This window comes from Esox lucius, chromosome 12 (assembly GCF_011004845.1).
Source record: "Esox lucius isolate fEsoLuc1 chromosome 12, fEsoLuc1.pri, whole genome shotgun sequence".
In the NCBI taxonomy this organism is placed as follows: Eukaryota; Metazoa; Chordata; class Actinopteri; order Esociformes; family Esocidae; genus Esox; species Esox lucius.
Window position 1 is genome coordinate 20,121,155 of NC_047580.1, and position 27,456 is coordinate 20,148,610.

Below are 27,456 nucleotides of genomic sequence, written 5' to 3' on the forward strand. Positions count from 1 at the left end.
GACCCAGTCCTAACCCAGTCCTTATATAAGTGAAATGCACATCTTTCCTTAATATGTATCTAATTAATCTAAATTCAATACATTCTTGACACCTGTTTTCATATGATAAACCTTCCATACATTTGTTCAGTAAGTTACTTTTTAGACCTGAAAGCTCAAAGTTGACACATATTCATTTCCCATGTCTTCATCACTGGAAAAGATGAACAGTTGAGATTCATATTATTTATAGTAAAAGCTTACAGGGTCATCTAACAGAACATTTCAAAATGTCTTTTTATAACTATTATCCTAGTTTCCATTACTTGGAATGTTTGTCAAAATTACTAGGAACGTTTATCAGGGACAACAAAATGTAAATGACAATATACATAAATCCCAATAAAAAATTAAATAAAAATATAATGTTTGTAACTGAGTCCTAAAGGATATCAAGCATTTTCTTCAAACTAGACACAATATCCAAAGCAAAAACCTACAGTTCATCTATAATACTGAGAACAAACACTTAAAATACTTGGCTAAATCCAAACATTATACAATACAACAAATAGGTTAATTTAAGATGACACATTTGCATAAATTAGCAAGTCTTATACCTGAAATGTTGTGTGTTTCACATGTACACAGTGTTTGCACCTGCCTTATATCTGACATGTCAAAAGTCATTCATTTAAACTTCATTGCACATAAATGTACATTTCCAGTTTTTCTCCAATTACAATTGCACTTTACTCCGGCTTGGACTACTTTAAAAAAAGAAGTGTATGCGTCTAGTTGGCAATAAAGATATGTGAACATATAGCATTTTAAAAATTGGACAAAAGATGGCCCATTTAGTTTTATGACTTGGAATTTTAGGACCCATTTAGGTATACAAAAAATAAACATTCATGCATGGCAAAAAAAGACAAAGAAAAATACATCAAAAGGAAATATGAAATTGGTTTGAAGAGCCTTTCCTTCAATGACCCCTAAAACTATTGAGAGAGTAAATCATTTTTTCTTTTGGCTCTATACCACAAAAGTTTAGATTTGATGTCAAACAATTACTATGAGGCTGAAATGTAGATTTTTAGCATTTATTTAAGAATGTTTGTGTACTTATTGGAATCACCATTTAGATTATTTTTATTTCCATTTTAACGACACCATAAGATGTTAAATTAAGCACTTTTGTTTAGTAATTGGTTGCTTATCTTTTGCATGCAATAACTGCCTGAAGTCTGCAACCTATTGATCCAACCAGAAGCTGTGTATCATCTCTTGTGATGCTTTGCCAGGCCTGTACTGCTGCCAACTTCAGTTTAAATTTGATTTGAGATATTTTTGTCTCAAGCCTCATCTTTAGCAAATGAAAGCTGCAGATTGACAAGTTAACATTTTGGCCCTGAAAAAACCCTTGTTGCTATAGCAGAAAGCTTGTGGTCATTGTCTTGCTATATGATGATATCCTGTCCAATGAGTTTGGAGGCATGTCTTTGCACTTTAGCAGACAGGATTGTTCTGTACTTGTTTTTGCTGTCAGCAGTTACATCATCAATGAAGACAAGTAATCCAGTTCCAGGAGCAGCTTTACATTCCCGAGCTTGTTCACAGAACTCGACAGCCTCTTTTAGGTACTTTCTTGAACAAACTGTAACCTGGCCCTTTTATTTTTGAGGGTAACTAATGGTCTGCACCATGCAGTGTAGCCACAATAGTTCAGTTAGTGAAGTTATGTGTAGAAGGTAGTGACTGACATCCTCGACCATCTCCTGGAAAGTGTTTCTGATCTGTTTGACATTAACTTTTTTTCAGTATGGTGAGCTTACAAGGTAGAGGACTAACTTTCAGACTGCTAAACAACAACAACAGTAATTTTTTTCTTTTTAATGATTTCTGTTTGCTGTTAATGTAAGCTTATAGTTTTTGTTTGATTGTAAATCCAAACTATGTAAACATACTATGCAAAATTCTTACTCCTGAGAAAACTGTTTAAAGCCATTTAACTGTGCAGTAATACGTTAGATATAACTATATAACATTAAAATTAATACAAATAAACATGAATGCAACAAATAATAATTATCTAGTGTTATCCAAAAGGTAACTGATATCTTGTGAAATGGCACGAAGATACGTCATAAACAAATATGAAGTAACTGGGCAAGCTGAAGACAGGTAGAAGACCCAAAAAGCTGTCTGCACCTGATGAAAAGTAATTAAAGGTCACTTCCTTGAGGGAGAGAAGGAATTCCTGTGAAGTGCTTGCTCAGCATCTGGCAGTTATCTGGCAAAGTACAGGCTTTGACCATGAGAAGTAGTATTTCAAGAAATGGCCTTGTAGGGTATGTTGCAGCTAAAACACCAATGTTGCAGAAAGGCAAGAAATGGCAGTATGCAACTGTAGATATAAAATGTTTTGTTCACAAAGACAGCAGCATGTCAGATGTAAAGTTTGTGAGACTAGAGTATGTCAGATGTAGAGTTTAATGTAGAGTTTGTTGGATTGGCCACCTCAGAGCCCTAAAATCAGGTAGAACAAAAAGCTGACACAAAAAGCAGCATCAGTCAAAAAAAGTTATTGCAAATCCTGTTAGAAGCTTGGCAGAATAAAAAATAAATGTTATTACCACAAAAACAAATTGCTTTAGTTTTGCATTCTAAGCAAGATGCCAAGGAAATATTACCTAGTTAAGGAAATTTTAAAAACGTTTCATTATTGTATTATTTCAATGTTAAATACTGTTTTTCTCAACAACAAAAACTTACTGCTAAGATAAATGGCTTGAATTTGAATGTCCACTGCAGAGTACTGTATATAGAGCCAAAAGACAATAATGAAGGCACTGTATATATTCTACATTACTCATTTTTATACATGGAGTGACTCAATCAACAAAGCCTAATAGCATATTAACAGCATAATATTTTTAACAAGTTCTGTGAACCTTGTGGACGTCTTCGATCAAAACCGGCATAATGTTCATGTTTTTGAGAGTTCCCCTTTTTCCCAAACTCCTAATACTGTGAATTTGACAACTGCAGACGATTCCTATGATGCTTGTGATCGTCCAAAAGCATTTTTTCTGAGTGTCTGTGCTATTAAGAACTATTAAAATAAGTCAAACCATTTAAAATAGGTCAAACCATTTAGGCTTTACAGACATTTTCCCAAAAATAACTTATCTGCTGCTCTTACAAATTCAAGGTTTCGGTCCAATCAAATAGATGATTCTCATCCTCTTCTATAGAAGCATATTAGACCAGGGCGCTGACATCCTGTAACTTCTAGAATATTTACAAGTACATTTAAACATACTTCTTCTGTAGAAATTTCATCCCTGGAAAGAAAAAATACAAAATTATATAACTAACAGTACAAATTGTACTTGATTAATGGAATGTTATGAATTAAACACTACTAACCCAGTCCCTTGAGTCCTTTGAGAAATCCTCCAGCTTCAGGCTCAGGGTTTGAGGCCAGATACTCTACAGCTCTAACTTCAAAAAGGCCTGTGGAAAGGGGAGAAAACTGCATGGTACAAGTTCTACAAGGAAATCCAGAAGTTTATCATTGCTATTCCTGTCCTATGTCATGTCAGATAAGAAACAAACAATATGATTGAAGGTAATGTATTCTCCCTGACCTTTACCCCCTCCCTTTCGCAACTCCTTGTCGTGGATGAAGCCGGCAAACATCTGTGTGTCCATGAAGAGCTGCAAGAACTGACGGGCCCCGCGGGAGGGATGGGACTTACGGAAGCTCTCTCTCTGCAGCTCCCATGTCCCGCTGGTGTGGCTTTCACCCATGTGGAGGGAGTAGTGGCCCACCAGCTCCACAAAAAAACATACAAAGGCCTCTGACACCAGGGAGCTTAAATCACACTGCTGGTCTGCAGGGACAGACATGAGAATCATGGACAGCCAGTTATAAAAGTTGATGTGTCAAAAATAATGTAGAATGAATGATTTTTACCACATCGCCAAGGAGACAAATGGACTTAAAGGATTATTTCTTTATGTTTTTAAGAGGTGGCTGGCAAACCTCCTGTGCAGTCTCCATCCTGACAGAGTATCTGCTCTCTCTCCTCCAGGATCTGCTGCAGTGCAGCCTGAAGCTTACTAGGCAAGATACAGTCTTCATCACCAATCTAGGAAACAAAGACAAGTTAATGGGAATATCCACGTCTAGACACTATCTGGGGTGTTTTTTTCAGTCTCCCTAAATAATTACGAGTGATTGGAGGTGTTTCAGACGTACAGTAGGGAGAACAAGTATTTGATACACTGCCGATTTTGCAGATTTTCCTACTTACAAAGCATGTAGAAGTCTGTAATTTTTATCATAGGTACACTTCAAATGTGAGAGACTGAAATCCAGAAAATCACATTGAATGATTTTTAAATAATTAATTTGCATTTTATTGCATGACATCATCTACCAACCAGTAAGAATTCTGGCTCTCACAGACCTGTTAGTTTTTTCTTAAGAAGCCATCCTGTTCTCCACTCATTACCTGTATTAACTGCACCTGTTTGAACTCGTTACCTGTATAAAAGACACCTGTCCACACAATCAAACAGACTCCAACCTCTCCACAATGTTCAAGACCAGAGAGCTGTGTAAGGACATCAGGGATAAAATTGTAGACTTACACAAGGCTGTGATGGGCTACAGGACAATAGGCAAGCAGCTTGGTGAGAAGGCAACAATTGCTGGCGCAATTATTAGAAAATGGAAGAAGTTCAAGATGACGGTCAATCTCCCTCGGTCTGGGGCTCCATGCAAGATCTCAACTCGTGGGGTATCAATGATCATGAGGAAGGTGAGGGATCAGCCCAGAACTACACGGCAGGACCTGGTCAATGACCTGAAGAGAGCTGGGACCACAGTCTCAAAGACAACCATTAGTAACACACTACGCCGTCATGGATTAAAATCCTGCAGCGCACGCAAGGTCCCCCAGCTCAAGCCAGCGCATGTCCAGGCCTGTCTGAAGTTTGCCAATGACCATCTGGATGATCCAGAGGAGGAATAGGAGAAGGCCATGTGGTCTGATGAGACACAAATAGAGCTTTTTGGTCTAAACTCCACTCGCCGTGTTTGGAGGAAGAAGAAGGATGAGTACAACCCCAAGAACACCATCCCAACCATGAAGCATGGAGGTGGAAACATCATTCTTTGAGGATGCTTTTCTGTAAAGGGGACAGGACGACTGCACCGTATTGAGGGGAGGATAAATGTGGGCCATGTATTGCGAGATCTTGGCCAACAACCTCCTTCCCTCAGTAAGAGCATTGAAGATGGGTCATGGCTGGGTCTTCCAGCATGACAACGACCCGAAACACACAGCCAGGGCAACTAAGGAGTGGCTCCGTAAGAAGCATCTCAAGGTCCTGGAGTGGCCTAGTCTCCAGACCTGAACCCAAAAGAAAATCTTTTGAGGGAGCTAAGAAGTCTGTATTGCCCAGCGACAGAGTACCTATGATAAAAATGACTTCTTCATGCTTTGTAAGTGGGAAAACCGGGAAAATCGGCAGGGTATCAAACACTTTTTTCCCCCTCTCTGTAATTATGCAACACTTGTATGTTTTAAATTTCGCACCGGGAGAGTTCAACCAATAACCTCATTGGTTGAAAGAACAGACTCATGTTTGTAGCAATTATTTTTACCTTTGTGTTTCTCTGATTGCGTGATTTCACTACTAGCAACTAGATATGTTTGTCCTTGTCCAATAGAGCCATTGGACACTGTTGCTATCAGCTGTTGCTATCAGGCATGACAGCAGGTGTTCGCTACAGCCTGATGGGAGCGCTACTTGACCAATTGTGTTCCCCCCCTATAAAGTGAGCTTCCAAAAAGGGGACGGCATAATTTTTTTACAGACTTGTGGGTGCTCTCTAGCTCACAATTCTTTTTAAGGTTGCGACTGTGAACTTCTCATGAGTACACTGACAAAAGACAACTGTTCATCACATAATTTATCCAGTGGGAGGGCCAACACAAGACAGATAATATTAACCTATCAATATTACTTTCTTCTTTGCACTGAACAGATACAAATATCACTGTTCATGTAACTGATAAAGTAATATGAATGGGTGGATTATAACGTTTAGGAGCTTGTCTGCCAGTAGCTAAGGTAGGAACAGCATGACTGGACACTGAGTTATTAGCCTTTATCAAACGCAATTGGCAACCACTGTAACATTTGCAACAGAAATTGTCTTACGTAATAATGGGTAGACAGTGGAGAATGAAAGCAGAAATCACAATGCACCTCAGCTAGTAGTGTAGTCAATTTTGGAACTTTGTGACACTGTGTTCATTAATTAGGATTAAGTGTCTTACATCACCTTGGCTAGGGGATTGGATCTAGCCACTACTTAGTTACTGGTCAGATTCTCTAACCACTAAGCTATCTGCTGCCATATGAAATCATAGTGAAGTTGCATGGAACAGTGTTACATTAAGAGACAATCCCATAACACATGGAGTTGAAATTAATAACAACACCCAGTGTACGCACCTGTTTGACAAACCTGTCTGCGCATAAATCCACAATAAGCACCTACAATGCAGACAGAAAATAGAAAATATCAGAGACAACAAACGGAGGTCAAACCTATTGGGCCTCAAATAATACACAAGAAACTGTCTATCATGAACTACTGTAACTGCAATAGAATACATTAGAGTTTGTCAGTCCTTCATAGGGCTGCACAATTTGGATAAAATATTAAATATTGGGCAACTATTGCAACTACATTTATGAATTTCAAACACTTGGGTAGGTAACCACACTAAAATTTGATTATAGAAATCATAGCCTTCATAATGGGATAAATTAATGAAAGAAAATAGTTAAAGTTAAGCACTTTCAAACCATGTAACATTACTGACTTCAAGGTACAGCCCATGTCTAAGATATTGTAATACATACTGATTCAATGCAAATTTTGTATGTGGTACAATATCTGAGTGCCACTTGCCAGCTTAAAGCAGACATATTCGCTGGCAGTTGCAGAGTAAACTCTGACATTGAAAAACCTTTGAACAACCTACGTAGATAGCCAAGAAACATCCTAGTCTCACAAAGGAGCTAAAAATTATCTTGTGGAAAATGTAACATAGTCTGCAGGTGCCACTTCTGTGAATTTCTACTTTTCGCAAAGCGAAAATCGTGGAGGTTTGCAATTAAAATATTCCACATCTGTATTGGAATTCTGATCATTATTCAATACATTGTGTCGCCCTATTCCTACAGTAACGTTGTTTATAGACCTACTATTAAGGGACACAAACATATTTTATTAATAAATAACTTGCAACAGACTTATATAACATATATATAAAGCTGACAAAACAGCATGGCCATCTGACCACTTGAGATTAGAGAGGGAGCTTTGGCACTGACCTCCTCAATGGGGAGATCCAGCAGCTCGGGCAGACAGGGTGTCAGCGCACCCAGGAGGAAAGGAGTGGGAGAGCAGCTAATGTCCAGCATGCTAGCAGGCAGCACTGGCACAAATGTATGCTGCCAGGTGAACGGGTAGAGCAGCGCTAGCACGGCATGTCCGCAACGAGACAACACACTGAGGAGGATAGAAGATGAAGAGATTTTATATAGACCTCACATTCTATACGTATGCCAACAACTAAAGACCCACCAATTGAAATTTACATTCACATTTGTCATTTAGCAGACAATCTCATTCAGAGCTACAGTAGTGAGTGCATACATTACAAGCGCCATGGCCTTTTCCAGGTGAGCTGCACGGGACCTAAATGCCACAAGTGCGTGCCCCACTAACCGACAAACCATTTCAAACTTGAAACAAAAGCACACAACACCCTGGGACCCGTGTACGGCTGTACCTGCCCTGCCTGCCAAGCTGAGCTGGGGGTTACAGTGAACCTGCGGGTGGTTGAGAAAGTCCTTACTTGAGTTTGTCAGCGATGAATATGACCCTCCTCTCCAGCAGCAGAGAAGCAAAGACCTGCAGGAGTCTCCCCACACTCAGGCACTGCAGCAGGACCTCAAACTCCACATGCTCCAGCCTCGAGTCCACCGTCCGGCACAGCGTCAGCACCTGAGCGCAAATACCAGCACGCACACAGCAAAGCACGAAGACACAATCATACACACGGAGAAGGTGCGAGAGACACGCAAGACATACAAGACAGACACACATACGTATTACTGTATATTTTTGGGGACACAAATTAAACTCCTAGTCAAAATCTAATTTTCCTTAAACACGAAACTACGGTCAAACCCAGCCTTAACTCCTGACATTAACCCATATCGAACCTTAATTCTAACCGTGAAATAGAAATGTTTCTAGTAAGGAATGGCAAAATATAATTCCAGTTATGTTATAAAATGGTTTCCGGTGTTTATTAAACTTTTAAATGTGTTACATTGGAACTTGGCTGATCTACTGTACTCAGAAGTGCATTTTCTTTCAGATGCTTTGTTGGCTTTGTCTTGCTAGTTAGAAGCAATCAAGTAGTTTGTTTTTGCTCTCAATAGGCCAGGTAATCTGTAAAAGTTTAACAGTTGCTTTGTTTTGGTAATGATTCCTGTTTTAATTCCCTACACAACTAGTATGGGAGTGGTATGGCCCTACCTTGGCTGATTTCAATTGATGTGAGTATTTAAGCTTCCTTGTTTCCCGTTGCTGAAACAAAGACTGTTCTGCCGAGTTCCAAGGAGTTATTTGAGGAAGGTAAGAGAGGAAGATATCTCTGTGTCCTCTGTCGTACCTATCCGTTTTCCCATGTAAAAAAACCACTTCCCATCCCTGTCTGCCTGTTTACTCGTCATTTCTACGGTCTCCCCCAATCCCACTTATGCAACCTTTCTGATATCGTGTTCCCAGCAAGGTCATGTGGAATACCTGCTGCCTGGCAGTGTTTGGAACTGTCAATCTGCTGGCAAAGGCCAAATTAATCTTGGCCAATGCTCCCCTCCAGGCTCTTGACATCCTGGGCCCTGACAAAAACATGGATTTCCCCCCAAAATACTGCTATTCAGGATGCTCTCACTTCATCTGACTGTGCTGACCCATAGTCCAAGAGCATATGGACTCCAGATGACACTCAGCACGGGGTACTTGTCCAGGCACTTGTCATCTCATGTGTCTGGATTACTGCAACTCACTCTTTTTGTGGCTCCCAGCGTTTGCAACCAACATCTTGCAACTCATTCACAATGTAGCAGCCCATCTGGTCTCCAACCTTCCCAAGTTTTCCCATCTCACCTTGTTTCTTTTCACAATACACTGGCTTCTGGTTGAAGCTCGAATCCACTTCAAGGCTGTGGTTCTTGCCTACCGAGGAAACAAGAGGAGCTTCTCTTCCCTACATTCAGGCAATGCTAAAAAACTACATCCCTACCCAGGCTCTCTGTCCAGCCACCTCTGGGCTCTTGGCTGTCTTGGTATATTATTGTATGTAAAACACGCAAAAGTTTTAAATATTAGGAAGCTGATAAAAACAATAATATCTGCGTGACGTGTCCTGGTTGTGAAGTGTGCTAGTTGTGGGTGACCACTTCGGATTTCCAGAAGGAGTAGAGGATGGAGGAGTTGCTGTGTTTGCCCAACTGAGAATCTCCCAATTGAGTCTATCCTTATGGTTTCTGTTAAGGACTCTTAATGAGTCCTAAAGGTGTGTTACCTCATTTCCTGAGCCTGGGAGAAAGCTCTTGACTGTGATAGTGCAGCCCGGGGCAGGGAAAGGGGCCTCCATGATGCTACGCATGAAGGGGGATACCAGGGCAGGACAGATCTCCCTGCGCCTCTCCACCTCCTCCAGGATCTGAGAACACACAGTAAAAAAAAACTCCATAACGACAGCCCTAACAACAAAGAATATGCTGATATAAAGTATGAACAAGTGACAACAAAGAATTCTAACTAGCTGAATAATCCTCTCCCTCCGACCGGCAGCGACAGGAAAATGGGTGGACCATTTAAACAGAACTTGAATTGTCAACTATCCTTTTCAAAACACACCCTCCTGATTAGCTAGGACACTTTGCAGGATTGCATTTCAACCGTTGTTCATGCGTACAAGGAGGTTAAAATGCATTTTATATGAACAGGTTTATCAGACCATGTTACCTTGGCAAACAGGTTGAAGCAGCCCAGCCGGCTTACAATGCAGTGAACTTCAGGCAGTCTCTTACCCTTTCCACTGGGCTAAAGGACACAAATCAACAGGTATTATGGTAAAGACCAGCCCTGGCATTCAGTCTCAACAATGTTATTAATATATCAAGCTGGCATTGTAGGGGTCAGGCAAGACATACAAGGCGGGGAGTCAAAGACGCCCCACCCACTCAGACAAACCAGGTGTGAAGGCCGATAAATCAACAAAGTAGTACAATGATATTTGTTGAATTAATTATACTGTTGTTTGGTCTTTTAATGTGTGTCCCATAAATGTACAAACTCTCCAATACGTTTCAATGCAGTACACGTTATGTACCGGTTTTTACAGGTAAATATTTGCTGGATGAAGAAATCAGTGTGACCAAATGTCTACCTTTGGATGGTGCAACATGTAAATGTGTGAATGCTGGTTTCTTTGTATTCATTATTGTAGCCAATGTAAGGTGATCCTATTGCTGATGCAACAGTTTCAAATTGATCTGTCCATTTAGGATAAATAGCAAAGATTTACTTAAATCTTCGAGTCTATTGTTAACTGATGCTCCAAGCACACGTTCCTTGCGATAGTGTGTTGTATATACTGATGGTATACTTTGAACACATTGTCATGGAATTTTGTTAGCATGTAACTATGGAATGTATTTACAATTTTTACTTGAATGGAATACATTGGATTTAGGGCTGCAAAATATATCGTTTCAGCATGGACATTGCGATGTACGCATCCCCAATAGTCACATCGCAGAACATGCGATTTAGTAAGGTAAACATATCAGTCTACAATATATATATTTTTTCAAATGGAAAACTAGCATTGTATCTGTCTGATATAAGGTAATTTACTCTGATTTACGGGTTATTGGATACACAGTTTAGTTCGTGGCTGCACTTGGCTGACATGCAGGCTCTACTTCGCGTGACGAAATGATGAGCGAGGAACAGGCAAAAAAGACCGAAATGGAGAATTTGGTTGCAAAAAGAAATGCATCGTCAATTATATGAAAATATTTCGGCTACAGAAAGGATGTTGACCAGAAAGGATGTTGACCAAAAACATGTACTTTCTTGAGAGTTCCTTGCAACTGTTGCCACAACACGAACACGACCAATTTGTTCAATCATTTAAGGCGGCACCACAAATCTTCGTATGACGAGTGCAAAGCATCTCGATTAACACGGTTAACAAAAAGGATTTTAAAAACATGATCCTGTCGTTTGACAAGCCCTATATAAGTCTGACCGTACACTTTATTAATGAGGACTTCCACCTGAAAGGTCACTGTTTGCAAACTGCATTTTTCCCAGAAGATACAAGTGAGAACATCGCAACAGGGATGAGAGAAGCTTTAGCTGATTGGGGCCTAGATGGGAGTTGTCTAGTCTGTATAACAACAGACAATGCCGCAAACATGGTGAAGGCTGCACCTGAACAAGTGGACCAGATTGCAGTGCTTTGGCCACAGACTGCATCTTGCAGTTGGTAAGTTATGCCCAATTTTGCATTCTATTTTACTACTTTCGCTATTGCTATACAATTACTGTTACATATTATTACCTAGCAACCTGTTCTAAAATATAAATTTTTTATAGGTTGCATACATTTTAATTGTAAAGGATGGGGCTGGGGAAGAATGAAGGATACAGATTGTCAGATAGCAAAAGCTCATTCTGAAGACATCCTGTATTTTTTAATATTGCAATATATACACAGACAGACACACAAGGACGTACACACACAATGTAACTATACTGTGATAGACATGCAAACAGACAGACACACAAGGACGTACACACACAATGTAACTATACTGTGATAGACATGCAAACAGACAGACACACAAGGACGTACACACACAATGTAACTATACTGTGATAGACATGCAAACAGACAGACACACAAGGACGTACACACACAATGTAACTATACTGTGATAGACATGCAAACAGACAGACACACAAGGACGTACACACACAATGTAACTATACTGTGATAGACATGCAAACAGACAGACACACAAGGACGTACACACACAATGTAACTATACTGTGATAGACATGCAAACACAGACGGACACACAAGGAGGTACACACACAATGTAACTACGTTGTCATAGACATGCAAACAGACAGACACACAAGGATGTTCACACACTCAACGTAACGACACATATGCAAAGACACACACACACCATAATCTTACGACAATAGCAAAACCATCGACTGCCATCCTCCCCAGTCAAGACAAATGAGAAGGTTTCACTGAAAAGAGAAAAGCATAAGCAATATGACATAGACATATAGTGATAGAGTTAACGAGGCATTACGTTGATTTTTTTGCATTGTAATGTAACATGTCCATAAAAGAACTGCAGCACTAGAAAAATAATAGCATTTCAGTTATTCACCAGAAATAACTTGAGATCATACAAAAGTATGTCCAAAAATGCAGAATTTCTAATGGTCAACAGAAGACACTGGCTCTTCCATTGACATCAGTTACTTGAAATAGCGTTGGTGCTATTTTCTCAACTATGTGGTAATATTTCACAACTCTTTACATAACTCTTAATTCAAAATCAGTATCACACAACAGACCATCAAAAAAGCCCTTCTTTCAAAACTTTAAAGCATATCTGACATTGACTGAGTACAATACACAAGCTCAAATAATCTGTTTCTAAAAAGACGTTTGTCCTTGAAATACATTGTTCATATTAAGTAAATTCATAACCTTTGATATGAGTATTAGTTAGTCCAGAGTGGTTTATAGTGGTAAGGACAGCACTGTGAGTGTCTGAAACGGGTTTAAGGAAATTACCAGTCACTACAAACTGATAGATGGACTGGAGAGAAAGTGTCAATGGGGAATATCTCAGGCACTTGGATACATTTGTAGAAAAACTTTCCTTTGAAACATTAACTGCAGATGTCTACTGGTCAATTTTGCTTGTATTTATGCTATTAGTACTGTAAATATCTTATATATGTCCCCTTTAATATATTGTATATATTTTAGATAGCTTTACCTAATATGTTCAGAATGAAAATTACAAAATCACCTCTGTAAGACCCAAGATTTTTGTGTGACCTTGGTGGGATTCAAACCCACAATCTTGGTGTGAGTATTGTAGTGCTCTAAAAACCCAGCCATAAAATATTGCATTGCATATGTACAATGAAATACTGTAAAATACAGTACATGATTGCCATCCATATTTACACTGCTAGTTCATGAGACATGGTAGTAACCAAAATTGGTTAGTGTTATATTGTGTTGTGATAACAATGTACACATTAGTGTTTGAATCAATGATCTTGTGGTTGTAAGATTTTTGCAGTTATGCACAGGGGACAAATAATAGAGTACCTGGTTGAGTCAAGGGAGAGATACATTCAGTTATTTATTGGAATTGCAGCATAGTTTTCTTCCTGAATGTTCCACACATCATCTGATCAAAAATGGTTGTTCTTGCTAATATATACAAGATACGCATGTCTTCCTAGAACAATGCATTTATTCTACAACACAGAGGCCAGTATCACGACAACCCTCAAAGCCCAATGGCTAATCGCACAGTCACCAACTTTGACACAACATGACTTCCTGAGAGCGTGACTTCCTGAGAGCATGACTTCCCGAGAGAGAATCCAAACACAGATGTTCTCTTGTTCCTTAACTTATTTAAATGAGCATAACTGCAACAAAACATACATTAACACAATAACAATACAGTCATGTATGTATACAAGCCAAATTAAAGCACAAACAGCAGTTTTGAATGTAAGACTAGCTGTGTCACAAGAGTGATCAGTTTGTAAAAAATCACCACACCACTACTCAAATGCCGGATTCACCAAATTCCAGAGGCACAAATTCTCCACCATGTTGCAGAGAAATGGGATGCAAGCGGAAGCATGAATGCAGTCCACAGTTGTTGCAATTTGCAGAAAAATCAGAACAGCACCAGAAGTGCTTTGGAGGACACATTTTGACATTTTCCTGAGTCTGCTGGGAGTTGCTGTGATAACGCATGGCCTAAATCACAAATGTCACAAAGTTAACTCCTAAGTGGTTCGTTTGTGAAATCTGGAAATCATGGAAATCATTAAACTAAACTAGCCAGCCTATCTACAGAGAGCATGGCATTGTGAGTTTTGTTACTGAATTGATTCCTCACAACTATTTTCTGAAGTTTCAATTCTATCTTACCAACTTTTTATAACAACCAAATGCAGAAGAAAATCACTACATATACTGTTGTCATATGCATTATTTTACAATGTATATCATAGGAATGGGTGGTTTAGAGTTTATTATCCCTTTAAATAAGGCCAGAGACTTGGCAGCCCCGATATTGTCTGGAAATGTGTTTCCAAAGCTGAGAGGTCACGCAAATGAAAGCCCTGTCACCAATCGTTTTTAGTCTGCTTTGTGTCTGCTGAAGGTGAATGGACCTGAAGGACAAAGGTTGTTAGGGGTGCAGGAGTATAAACAAAACATAAGTGTTACATAGTGATTATTACCAAAATGCAGCTCCTTCTGAAGTATATAGCTGTTGTTTCCACACCTGTATGAATGTGACAACAGCTTACCTTGGCTGGTCTCCAGTAGGAAGCCAGTCCTGAGAGTCTGGGAAGCAAAACTTAGGGATGGCCTTCAGCCGGTCTTCAGCTTCACGGGAGTGAAGAGAAGACTTCTCAAACTTTTCTCGTAAAGAAATGAATACAAAGAAATACTACATTTATGAACAGGTCAGAAAACCAAAAACATTGTAAATACAAAGTTTTTACTATAATTGCCATTGTTTGCCCTGCACCTGAAAGAGGTAGGCTTAGGATTGAATTGACAGTAACCTTATTAGGAAACTGTTGTGTGATCTCAGGGGAGTAGGTGTTTCCGGGGGAACTCTTTCGGAGTGACACCACCACAAAGAGCTGAAAAAGCTGTTGTTGTTGGAGCTGGATTAAGTCCCTCTCCAGGGTGCGGTAGCCTGGCCTCCGCTTCAGGGTGGACTGGACATAGACTGAGCGTCTGGTCCCTCCTGATGGAGACAGTGAAAAATGAATGGCAAACCAGAACCGGTTTGAATAAGATTATATATACCTTGCATAGGTTGATTAAATTATAATAGAAAATGATTCTAATGCAATGTGAAATCTCCAGTTCTGTGATTAAGTCTTAGGCCTCTGAAAATGTGAACCATTTTTTAAATTTAAACCTCTCAAGGAAGTGACCATAAAGTACTTTCGGTCATCAACCTTTGTTCAAAAACACTGCCCACATACATTTTCTCAGGTAGCTTACTGTACGTTGATTTTGGAGAAAATTTGCTTAAAATACAAATTACAAATTTATGAGCCGAAAGTCATTTAGTAGTACCTTTAGTACTGTCCTCTGTGTCACTCTCAGTTCCACTGGTCTCCTCTGTTCAGAGTGAAAGCGGGAAAATTATGTGGGGGACACACAGAGATAAAGGAGAGGTAGAGAGTAATGAAGTAATGAAAGAGACTACAGGAGAAAGACAGTGACTTTGTACTGTATTCATTCTTGTATTAAGATGGGTAAACGCTGGGTATGTACAGAGATCTGTTTATTTAAAAAAAAAAATTGGAGGGTGAAAATGTCATACCTTGGGCTGAACCTCCCTGTGCCTGGCTTTTCACTCTCTTCTTTCCTCGCTTGGCATCAAAGATTACATGAATCTTGTTGAGGTACTGCGTTATAGAAAACACACACACACACGTACATCAGATACAAAGATTATGTATCTTTTTGATCCAACTGATAGAACCAAGAGAACATACCAGCAGCGCTGTCACATAGCCCTTATCCTGAACCCCTTACAGGTTAGGCATATACAACAACCACTGTAATGTTACCACAGAAATTCTTCAGTTGAATGCTCAGATGAGTCTACCTCAGGCAGCCTGTATGTTTTGTGGGTAGTGATGGGTCGCTTTGGTAAGGCAGGTCTTGGGGGAGCTTCTGGAGGGTAGATAGGGGCAGGTAGTGTTGCTGAAAGTGACTCTTTGCTCTCCACCTTCAACCTGAGAGGCTTGGGACTAAGCTGCAACAGAGGAGACAAGGAGTTCATAAAAAAAGGTTTCAGTTGCATACTGGGCACAAGTGGCAAGGAATACATACAATACTTGCTCCCCATTAAAAAAAAGTCTATATTATATTAAGTTAAAATGTAACATTTAGGCCAACATTGGCCTTAATCAGAATAGCTATACAAAGACAATGTGCATGTATTTCTAGTGTTCTGAAGGACAAAATACTGGACTCAAATGAAATAAATGTTTTGTTGAAACAAGGCCATCACTACCGTAGGTCTGCAAGGGCTCTGTGCTGTAGACCAGGGTCTGGGACGTCCAATAGGAAGACACCCAGTAGGAGACAACTTGACGTTCTCATAGGGGTTGTTTCTAGTCAGGGGTTCCGCTGGACAGGGTCAAAGGTGAAGAAGACAGATGAAATACACAGCATAATATACATGACTAATGTCCATTTTAAGTCCACCACTGATCTGAAAAGGATTTGATCCATGACAAGAGAGACAATCTACATCCCGTTCTTTAAAACGTTTGTAAATCAGGGGAAGTAAGACCAGATAAGAAAGGTTCCTATGTGAAACGCTCCTGAGTTTGTAAGGCAACACGCTGCATTAGTAAAGTGTCTTTTTCAATTTGTTTCAGGGGGAACTTACAGATAATGTCCTCATAAATGTTGTCATCAGAGAAGGCATGGTGCAGCCCCGAGCGCCGGGCCTCACTTCCCAGTTTATACTGTTCTGCCGTCAACTGCACCACATCCTCAAACTCAAAGGACTTCCTATGAGGTGGGAGGGAGCCAGAGGAGACATGAGCCAAGGGCCAAAATACAGTCATCATGGGTGTAAAATGGTACCAAGCAGGAATTAACATGTTGTTAAGAGTTAGCACTAGAAATGCTAAAGTAATTAAAATGCCTAATTACTCTGTAAATAATCCACATCCTCAACTTTTCATCAATACATCTATATCATATTGTCACTGTTAGATTCTTAACATAACAAATAGAATATTATAAGCTGTTTTAAGAGTACCATATAACTAATTTGTAGTTTTTTGGCATTTTTATTTTTTATTTGGCAAGAAAGTGTTGAAAGAAAAAACAATTCTGAAAGAGCAATCAGTCAAATTCAAACCCACGCTGCAAGAGTGTATATGCACTACAGGTAGTGGCTTAGACTCCTGGACCACTGTAGACCCACCCCTCAATAACTCATTCAACCCATCTTCTACAACCACACAGCCTGTGCATTTGAAATCCCATTTAAACTATGCCTCAACTGTATTGCACATAATTAATATTGTGAAATTTGATGTGAAACTACATATTAGTAGATAAGTCAATATGCTTTAAAATAATTATAAATTATACAGTCTCATGGCTCTAAATCAGCTTGCTAATAATCAGCTACAAAGCCAGTGAACAAAATATTTGAAAAAGAAGGTATGGAGATATGGAAATCTGGATACCATTTTCAAATAAAACAAAAAATACCACTTCTTCAAAGCATAACTACTGATTCATGTATTCTAGTGCTAGCGGCAGCTTGTCGCAGGCTACTAAACAAAGACTAGCAAGTTACGGCATGGTCCGGATAGGCTACAAAAATTGGAATTTCAAAACACATTTATAGAATCAGCTAGTTTGCCAAGGTGGTTAAAGGCTAAACACTACTGTCCCAACACTACTGCTGTTTGCTCCTTGGGGTTTAAGGCCGGGTGTCTCTGTAAAGCACTTTGTGACAACTGCTGTTGTAAAAAGGGCTTTATAAATAAATTTGATTGATTGATTAAACCGAAGTCATCTCTCTGCTCTGTGTTTTGTCTGCTTGGTTGTAGTTGTACTATGGGCAAGATACATAAAAAGGGGCATTCCAAATCACACGTTGTATGAAGTTAGTTACATTTAAAAAAATATTTAGTTAACTTCAAAGTTAATAAAAATATCTCCTTATATTACCAAAGAATGACAGCTTCACTGGCCAAGGGAAATTCAATTATCTAGATTACTCTTTTATCAAAAGAAATGGATTGTAGGCAAACAACATGAGCGATGAGGAGAAGCAAGTCAGGCTGGAAGCTTTTGACAGGTTGTAATTGTTTGATCTTTAGAGTGTCACTTGATGTTGAGGGCGGACCTCCATTACTTTCCTTGTGTTCATTTAGTTGCAGCGACAGACTGACCCCCCTAAATTTACAAAAGGGAAAACACTGCACCATTTCTTCACTACTACACATCTGTTATGTATATACATCATATTTTTAGTTGTTACTAAGAATTTCAAACTGGGCTTACCCTTGACTATTGCTAATGGAAATACCAACACTATTAAAATAGACTTTCTCTGTTCTACACCGGCATATTGTAACTCAAGCGTACTGTTGTAAATGCATCTTAGGGGTGTTAATATAATAATCTTACCTATTCTTTCTGTGTCTTGAGAACCCATTCCCATGGCTGGCAGGACACTTGGGTGGTGGGAAGCTAGGTGGTGTGTGGGCTATCCCACTGCTCTTGGTGTTGGACTGATTGGCAGATGGAGTCCTGCTATCCCACTGGACCAAATTTGCTGAGGTTCTGTCTGCTCCCTGATACCGAAACGTCCGTTGCGGTTTCGGTGGTGGGTAAGTCAATGGGCCTACCACATTTTTAATCTCTGATGAGGTATCCCTCCCTTTTTCCCAGAACTCATCTCCTTCCAGCTTCCGCCAGAAGCCCCTTGAGGTGTAGAAATTCCCTGGGGGCAGGCTCTCTTCATGGTCATCCACAGACAGAGGTAGTGGTTTGGTCAACTTCACCTCCAACACACCACCCACCATCAGTTTGTTATTGGTTGGGATGATATTTTGTACTGGAAATTTTTTTGTAGTGTCTGTTGTAAGTGCTTGCGAAGGCACACCGAATGGTTTGGACTTGGGTATTGAATCTGAAGTCTTACTAAAGCAGGAAAGATTCTGAGGCAGATCTGACTTTCTACCAACGCCTGCATGTATGACCCGTGCTTGTAGGTTTTCCCTGAAATCCAAACCCAGGCTTTTGGCTTTAGAGAGATTGTCTTTGCAGTGAGGTCTGCTTCTACCATCATTACATACTGCTTCACCAAATACATCTCCTAAAAGGCATTGGGATACAACCGGTGCATGCGCTTTGACCCCAACGGCTTGCCCACTGCTGTGTGACTGACAGAGGCCTTCCCACTGGGAGATCTTATGCTTTATGTTGAGACCTGGTTTATGGGTTTGTGACCCCCCTGGCGATAAGGAGGAGGCCTGCCAGGCAACAGAAGTCTGGCCCTGTCTCTCTCCAACTTTCCCCTCTCTTCTCCCCTCCTCTCGACTTAGAGCCAGCATGGTGAGAGGGGTCACACCGCCAGCTCCCCCTCACTGCATAGTTGGTCGAGGCATGAAGGACCTCCCCGCATCCAGACAGAGACACTGTTAAACACAGTGAGTCTGTCCTGTGACTGGTTCGTCCACAGTAGTCTAAGGAAGGCAAGGAGATCCACAGGGTAAATTGTTCTACCCTTTCCTTTTTACTTTTAAAACATTCTTCCTTTAACAGGGTTGGTGACTGTTTTTCCCCACTTCTCCACTTTAAGAACGACCTGCAAAGCAGAAAGACACAAAGGATTACTCGTCCATGGTCAACACTTCAGAACAAGTCAACACTCCTTAGAGAAAGCAAAAAGAAACCTGCCAAAAAGAGTGCAATCGAGTGAGGAGGAGGTTGAGCAGCACAATCCTGAAGCAGTGAAAGGCATACAGGATGTGTTTGGCCAGAGGAAGCTGAAGAGGATAGGCTCCTGTCAAGGTCAGTAGCAAAAAATAAAACCCAGATGAGAAAAGAACACAACAGCAGGAACAAGTTGCCCGATCTTGCAGTTCTACACGTTATGCTTCTGGGCAGAGATTGCATGAAATTGAACACATTTCATGCAATTATTTTCAACACATTTCGCCATGAGGCTGAGGGAAATGTTGTCAAATTTAAATGAATGATTTATGCCATGTGAATACAATATCTGAGTAAGAGTAAGACTGACCAACATAATCTGTGCCCTGTTGATATTCAATCATGATTACCACAACTACAGATGGACTGGACTAACTATCTATCTCAACATGGTTAGCAAATTAAGTGAAGGATATGAGGGGAAAAAACGGATTTACATGAACATGTAGAAAGTGTCTGAAGTAATTTATTGACTAATTTAATCTTTTTTGGGGGGGGGGGGGCGTATTTGGCTTATGTGGCTTCGGCCTTGAATCTTTAAAGGCCTAGTGCAATATTTGTAGGATAATTTTTAAAGTAAACAATAGTGTGAGTATATTTAATTAAAATAATCACAAAATATATTTTCATTTATTTCCCTTAGCATCTTTGGCACTTATGACACTATTAGGGCATCAGGATTGTTGTAAAAATATTTAAAGTCCTAACTGGCTGATAGGGTGGTATAGAGGTGGGGTTGTCAATGCAGGAACCCAGAGTACTGCAGATTTTTTACTCTCCCTGGTAATGAACAGTCATATCAACTGAATGTAAAGGCATAACATCCTTTGTGAACTCTTGTCAAATATGCAATTTAGTAACACAGCATGCTGGAAGGAAAGCACATGGAAATGTTGTACATTAGGTGGATAGCAAAAAATATTAAAAGGGAGACATGGTGATATTCTACAGTTCTGGTAATTATAATGTATGCAGCAGGGGAATGGATGGTGAGATACGCTCCCCAAAATTATGTGAGTTTTGACCCAAATCTGCAAGTACTCGAATGTCACAGCCAGGACACATTCTACACTACTGTGATTTTGCACTCAACAATGACCTACATTCTCTGTGTCTGTCAGTGTGCATGTTGTAAAAAAAAAAAAAAAACGTACTAAATAATTGCTGCATGACTGGCACTAGGTGGGGTTCCAAATAAAGGGAGGATAACAGTCAAATGCAATTTGGGTAATATGGAATGTATTTTGTTTCTCCAAATGTCTGTCGAACATGCAGATTTCTCAGGACGCCAGTGTTTCCCCTGCAGCAGTGGCAAAGAAATTCTGATTGCTGGCAGCTGATAGGCAGTGCACGGGTAGGTGGCGGCGGCGCATGAATAGGTGACTGTCATACAGTCTTGTCTGAGGCATGGTGGTGGGGGGGGGGGGGATAATGTTGAATTTCTGTCAATTTTTATTATTGACCCCAAATATCTCATTATGAACACACAGTGCACATAAGTTCAATTTACATAATTTTTCCCCCATCTTAATAATTTAGCAGACATTTCATCCTGAAATCTAGTATAACTTACTTTTATGTATGTAAACCGTACACCCTCAGTAATAATAAGACACATTTACTTCGTTATGCACTAAATCATGGTACGGAAATAAAAGATCCCGTGACCCAATTATCGGCTCGATAACACATTCAAGTACACATGCATTCAAGTTACAGACCATGGCCCTCATTCATGAAACGTGCATACAATCAAATTTGATCTTAATATGATCGTACGATCATTTCACCGACAGAGCTGGTATTTATCAATATTAACTTTGCGTTATCCTTACGTTTAAACTCACGTCTGGTCGGAGACCGAGTAAACCGACGTCAAAAAAATAAGATCATGCTTGATTCGCAATAAAACCATAATTATCACGAAAAACAGTAACAACAACCACAATTATAATTATAGGTAATATAAAATATGATGAGGGATATATAACATACAAACGTACCATAATATAAAATATTGTATCACTACCGTCGGCTATTATTGTATTATTAATTCTTCATTTTCTCTTATTTCTGTTGTTCATTTGTTTCTAGGGTTTGAAATGCCTTTGTGTTTTTAATGCGCTAGACAAATAAACATGCTTTGCCTTGTTTTTCCTTAGTCAGCCAGGCCGTATTGACATACTTGGAGATCATAAATGGTCGTCATAATGTCGGTGGCTGGCATTAATTAGCTAACACGTCTTAAATTGAATAGTGAGAGGATAAATAAACCAGTTGTCCTGGGTCGAACAATTACCCTAATGATGACAGAGCTTGCTCTTTTAAAGGACTTCGGCTCTGGGCTGAGACGCGAAAGTGTTCCGTAACTGCGCTGATTTTGTCATGGAGAATGACGAATGGTTAATTAACTTTTTCAGGCTAAAATTCATTAAGAAATCTGTAATTTCATAGGTTGCTGATCGCCACACACATACATTACGTGTGTCATATGTAAAAGAGGACAGGTGCAGCGCGTTCTCACATCCACGCCTGTATCCGATTTATCAATCTGCAATGACATGTACGCTCATTTCGACCAGGTGCGACCGTTTTGTGAGTCACAGTTAGAGATTATCGTAAGTCTCTCCCAACGTTGGAATCTGAGATATTTTCTGAAAAGGTTTCATGAATTAGGTCCAATGTCTCAGACACCTAGACAAATCGTCTTTGTTTTTTGTGGCCTTGGATATGAGTTTCTGCTGGGTGCGAATGACTGGGATTGGGTCTCCTCTATCACTAGAAGACTGTACTCTTGCAACGTTCTGTACAAAGCAGGGACAGAATTTCATGCAGAAATTCCCTTCATTGCCAAGAGCCCCCACATATAATGGAACAGGCAAGAGATCATTAAAACACACCATATGAGGTAATACATAGATACAGATGACTAAGGTGCATACATGGGATATCAGAAGTCTACACACCCTAATTGTGAATGCTGATTTGTTTATGTAAAAACTGCAGTGACACTTGAGTCCTGACAATGATGTTGCAGAGCTCTGCAGCTCCGTTAAGGTGTTGTTGGCCTCTTGGCTGCCTCCCTTCTTCCTTGGCCTGCCATCAACACTGGTGCAACGGTGTGATCTTGGCGATGTCCCAGTGGTGCCATATTCCATCCACTTCGTATTGATGATCTTCCCAGTGTAACAGAACACGTAAGGCCTTTGAAGTTATTTTATTTCCCAATCCTGATCTGTGCGGTTCAACAATAAGATACGGTCAATCTTTTGTAAGCTCCATGTGGACCATGACAACCTCTGCAGTAATCGATCAAGAAGACGCCAGGCAAATCCTACAGAAGCAGCTGATTTTATTTAGGTAGCATCAGAATCGCTTCAGTTGATGTCAGAGGATGACAAATTACCTTTGCAATGTGATTGATTAAATCTACACAGGTACAACCCCAATTGTGTGCATACTTGCATGGGTGTGCAACTAAGGCATTGAATAGGTCTGACATTATTTGTCTCAATTACAGCCTTTACATAAAAAAAGATGAATTTTTAATGAGGGTTTTTAGACTTGATATCCACTGTATATGCTCAACATCTGGAGGTAATACAATCACATGATTTTATTGTATGCAAGTACGCCCATGGCCACAATAGCTGGTGTTTCCCACTTTAGCTAAAATAAGTTAATGTAGCCGTTTCTGGTAAATGTATGAGAGACTTGGAGGAATTTCTTCAAACTACAAAAGTGCTTCAATGGGGTCATGTTTCGAGGGCTTGTGATAGGTTTCAGATCTGGGCTTCGAGTCACGATTTTATAACCCTTTATTTCTTCTTTTTGTTGAATCTTTGCTTGTGTTTCAGATCATTGTCCGTTTGAAAAACAGATGTTCTGTTCAGCTACATCTTTTTGAGAGAGAGCCTCACATTATCCTCAAGAATTCTCAGATCCTAATGCCAGCGCCTCCATGCTTAATGGTTGGTATAAAGCTCTTCCGTTTAAAGGTAGTGTTTCATTTTCACTAAACATGGCATTTGGCATTGCTCCCAAAAAACTCCACCTTTGACTCATCTGTCCAGAGTACATTGTTCCAGTAATTTAGGTCATGAAAACATCAATCATGTACTGATATTCTTTTTTGAGCGCAGAGGCTTCTTACTTCCTAACCACCCACATAGGCCAAGTTTGTGCAGTCTCTTTATGACAGTTGACTCATGCACTTTGACATTGAATGAGGAAAGAGACAGCTCTTGACTGATCCACAATTGTTGATTCAGCCCAAAACACTCACTTATGTTTTAAATGTATGCAACTTCTTTGAAGTGTTAGAAAGCAGTCAGATAGTAATTTCAAGTTAAGTTTTAAACTCTTAAATTTGAAATTGCAGTGTTAGCTGATTTTACAACTATATCTAGCCTAGTTCACATGCTGATCTTGGCTGTGTATTACTGTGTCGCTAAGGTCTAATAACCTTAGCGACACTAATTATCCACTTATATAAAAATATTCTTAGCAAGTCAGAGCATGTCTACAGGGAGTGTTACAGTTTGGGTTTTGTAGTCAACAAAAGTCTCAATTTCTCATGTGTGTTGCTAGTTTACTATAATGATGAAATGCAGAACAATTTCACAACACATACTGTTGTCATAAATTAGCATTATTTAAGTACGTGTATCATAGGAATGTGTGCTTTGGGGTGGATTACCCCTTTAGACTCCAACAGAATTCTAGAACGCTGCTGTAGATTAGTGAAAATACTAAAAAATGAAATATTTCTAAAACATTTGAAATAGACAGATGTAGCAAAAACCAAGATCTAACTATAATGACCAAGCAAAGTCGTTAATTATTATTATTTTTTAAATTACATAAGTATTCAGACCCTTTGCTATGACACTCAGAATTGATCTTAGGTGCAATCTGTTTCCATATATAATCCATGAGATGTTTGTGCAACTTTTTTTGCTTGGTCAATATGGGGTACTGTTCGTAAAGCGATGAAAAATAATAATAATTACATTATCCTGACAAATGAACCGGACAGTTATCTTGCTAGTTAGCTATGGCAAGCAGCTGCTGCAGTTTTCATTAATGAATGAAATCAGAAAAAATGTGAGGGAACATCCAACTAGTTAGCCGACTAAACAGCTAAACACTAACTCTTTATTTTACGGTTCAGCTGATGTGCTTGCCTATCATGGGATAATCTATGTTACACCAAACAAAATAGAAACAGTCTCGTCTAACGTGAAAAGTTGTGGCCACTTCCGAATGATTATTTTGAGTAATTATAAGAAAAAGTCAAATGACAGCATACCCTGTATCTAGTTTCCTGTTAATGATAACAACGATTTGAATAAAGTAACTGTTTTCAGCTAGTTGATTGTGTGATACTTACACAAATATTATTGTTAAAATACAAGGCTATGTGGCCGGGACAGTACTTTAAGAGAATGCTGTTTACCACAGCGGTGTTCTAGGTTAATCACTGCTTTGAAAAAGCCCTGCTTTCATGCTTTGAATTTGATGGCAATCTAGTGATCCTACTTATAGATTATGTATATATTAACAACATATTATAAATCCAGCCCAAATGGAAGGTTTGTACAATTTGCGTGACATATCCCTTTATGAAAACTTAATAAAAACCTAAGGCTTATTGTAATTAACTCAAAGTGACAACTGTGTAATCAGTGAATGTCAAAAGTCAGTGCAATGTGAAACCAGATAGCAAAGGAAATCAAACTAATCTTAGAAAATGTTTTGCTATTAATCGTAGTAGATAAATCTATTACCCACCTCCGATTGGTTGCTCTGCAGGTCCGCGTGTAGCAATCCAAACTACTTTATAAAAGCAAAAAGTCCCGGAACATTAAATTAGACCTGTTACCTGTGTATAGTGGTTGGTTTTAGACAGCAGTATATGAATACTTCGTCTGATTTTACTAATTGAAGGAGTTTCTCTCTCTAGGAAATCTCGACAAAAACCAAACGGGGCGTTTCATTGCGTACCATTAGCCAGCTAGCTAGTCAGCTACACAGTCCCTAGACTCGTTTTTGTTGCTTGAGATAGCAGTAGCTATCCATTGTAAAATGTCTTCCTGTAGAAGAAAAACATCGGTTTACCAGTCTTTGACAGCAAGGAAAACGTTAAACAAGCACCTAAATGTTAGCTAGTGGTAGCTACAACTTCAAGCAAGTGACAAAGTTTGCAGGGGAGCTCAATATTGATACTTATGTGAAGTTAGCCACAATAAGGATTAGCTAGCCAATATTATGGAATTTCGGTCTTGCCTTCAAAATAAAAATGGTATAATGAAAGCGATCCACGTGGATAAAGAAAGACCAACAGACTATTATTTATATTGGCACTCTGGAATATTGTTACATAATTTAAAAGTAAATAATGATTATGTTTTAGAAACAGGACACATTTTTCATTTAGTATGGATGTTACTACATAATTACTTGGGGACATACTGTGTATGTTGGTTTTGACCGCAACTACAGTAGCTCTTCCAACTAATGTGTTGTAAAAAACAAAATCCATGACCTGACAATTTTTAAAAATTATTTCTGAAGATATGAAAAATGTTTTTCATCAATAAATGTATGTGTGTAATCTTGTTTTATTGGAACTACAATTGGAATCATGTGTTTTGCTCAGATGAGTCAAACATTTTAATTATTTTTTGGGCATGCACATCATCTGCAAGTTTGATGAAAAAAGTTGACCTCATACAAGGAAAAGCGCCTGATGCCCACAGTAAAATATGCTGATGGATCATTGATGCTTTGAGGCTTTTTTACTACCAGTAGTCCAGTAGCGTTTGTTAAGATCGATGGGATAATGAATTCCCCTACGTTCCCCAAACATACATCAAAATGTACTTTAAATTGGTTTGCGTGACCACAAAATCAAGGTTTTACATTTGCCATTTCAGTCTCCGGACCTGAATTCAATTGAAAACCTGTGGGTAGAATTGAAGAGAGGAGTCCACAAGCACAAACCTAAGCTAATCAATGAGCTTGAAATATGCTGCATGGAGGAGTTGTGCAAGATGCCTCCAAAAGAGAGTGTCAACCTTGTCTGGCTTTACAGGAAGAAGCTCAGTGCTGTTATCCACTCCAGGACTTCAGGGGAGTCTTCACAAAATATTGACTGTATACTACAAGTACACTACACATTCAATGTTTTGTTTGAGTAATGATTGCATTGTTAGGAAACTATATGGCTCCCCGTTATTTTTGAGTTCATTATTTGTGTTGTTAATTTTTTGCATTCACTTTAGCTCAATTTCATGAAGCATGCCAATAGTGCTTGAGTTTACTGTACAGGGATCTTGCTTCCTGTCTTCCTGAATAGGCCTTGTCAAAATAAAATTATAATTGGAAAAGATCATCTTCACTGGTAAACGTGTTTACATGGGTATTTTTTGGCTCTCAGGTCTCAAGTCTTTTATTTTAAAAAACTGGGTGTATGTTTTGATTTCATAAATCTATCATG

The 27,456-nt window shown here is 39.3% G+C and overlaps 1 protein-coding gene and 1 long non-coding RNA gene across 6 annotated transcripts; one reads left to right on the plus strand and one right to left on the minus strand.

The window, feature by feature from the left end:
- Positions 1-210: 210 nt before the first annotated feature.
- dennd2c (DENN/MADD domain containing 2C) lies at positions 211-26,221 on the minus strand. The gene is made up of 19 exons (XM_010898778.3): positions 25,749-26,221; positions 18,645-19,827; positions 16,879-17,003; positions 16,498-16,613; positions 16,087-16,236; positions 15,799-15,883; positions 15,549-15,593; positions 15,023-15,210; positions 14,762-14,871; positions 12,358-12,427; positions 10,118-10,195; positions 9,672-9,812; positions 7,932-8,080; positions 7,405-7,582; positions 6,517-6,558; positions 4,031-4,136; positions 3,633-3,878; positions 3,412-3,498; positions 211-3,326 (listed from the first exon to the last, which is right to left on the minus strand). The coding sequence occupies exons 2-19, from the start codon at positions 19,571-19,573 to the stop codon at positions 3,295-3,297; spliced, it is 2,877 nt and encodes a 958-aa protein (XP_010897080.1). The 5' UTR covers positions 19,574-19,827; positions 25,749-26,221; the 3' UTR covers positions 211-3,294.
- On the plus strand, positions 19,649-27,417 carry LOC105026945. 5 transcript variants are annotated; one of them, XR_004576617.1, is made up of 5 exons: positions 19,649-19,731; positions 19,822-20,033; positions 21,231-21,309; positions 23,813-23,926; positions 26,894-27,417. It is a non-coding gene; the product is annotated as an uncharacterized LOC105026945 (long non-coding RNA). The 5 variants fall into 5 exon arrangements; XR_002197586.2 differs by lacking the exons at positions 19,649-19,731; positions 19,822-20,033; positions 21,231-21,309 and adding exons at positions 22,034-22,863; positions 22,962-23,152 and having other exon boundaries at positions 23,813-23,953; positions 26,894-27,413; XR_002197584.2 differs by lacking the exons at positions 19,649-19,731; positions 19,822-20,033; positions 21,231-21,309 and adding exons at positions 22,034-22,863; positions 22,962-23,152 and having other exon boundaries at positions 26,894-27,410.
- The last annotated feature ends 39 nt before the right edge of the window (positions 27,418-27,456 follow it).

Bases quoted from the DNA above. Each gene is read 5' to 3' on its own strand.
- dennd2c (XM_010898778.3), bottom strand. From the start codon at position 19,573: ATGCTGGCTCTAAGTCGAGAGGAGGGGAGAAGAGAGGGGAAAGTTGGA. The intron at 15,211-15,548 runs GTACTACTAAAT...TGTCTCCATCAG, and splicing joins CACAGAGGACAGTACTAAAG to GAGGGACCAGACGCTCAGTC. The intron at 3,879-4,030 runs GTTTGCCAGCCA...CTGTCCCTGCAG, and splicing joins GGATGGAGACTGCACAGGAG to ACCAGCAGTGTGATTTAAGC.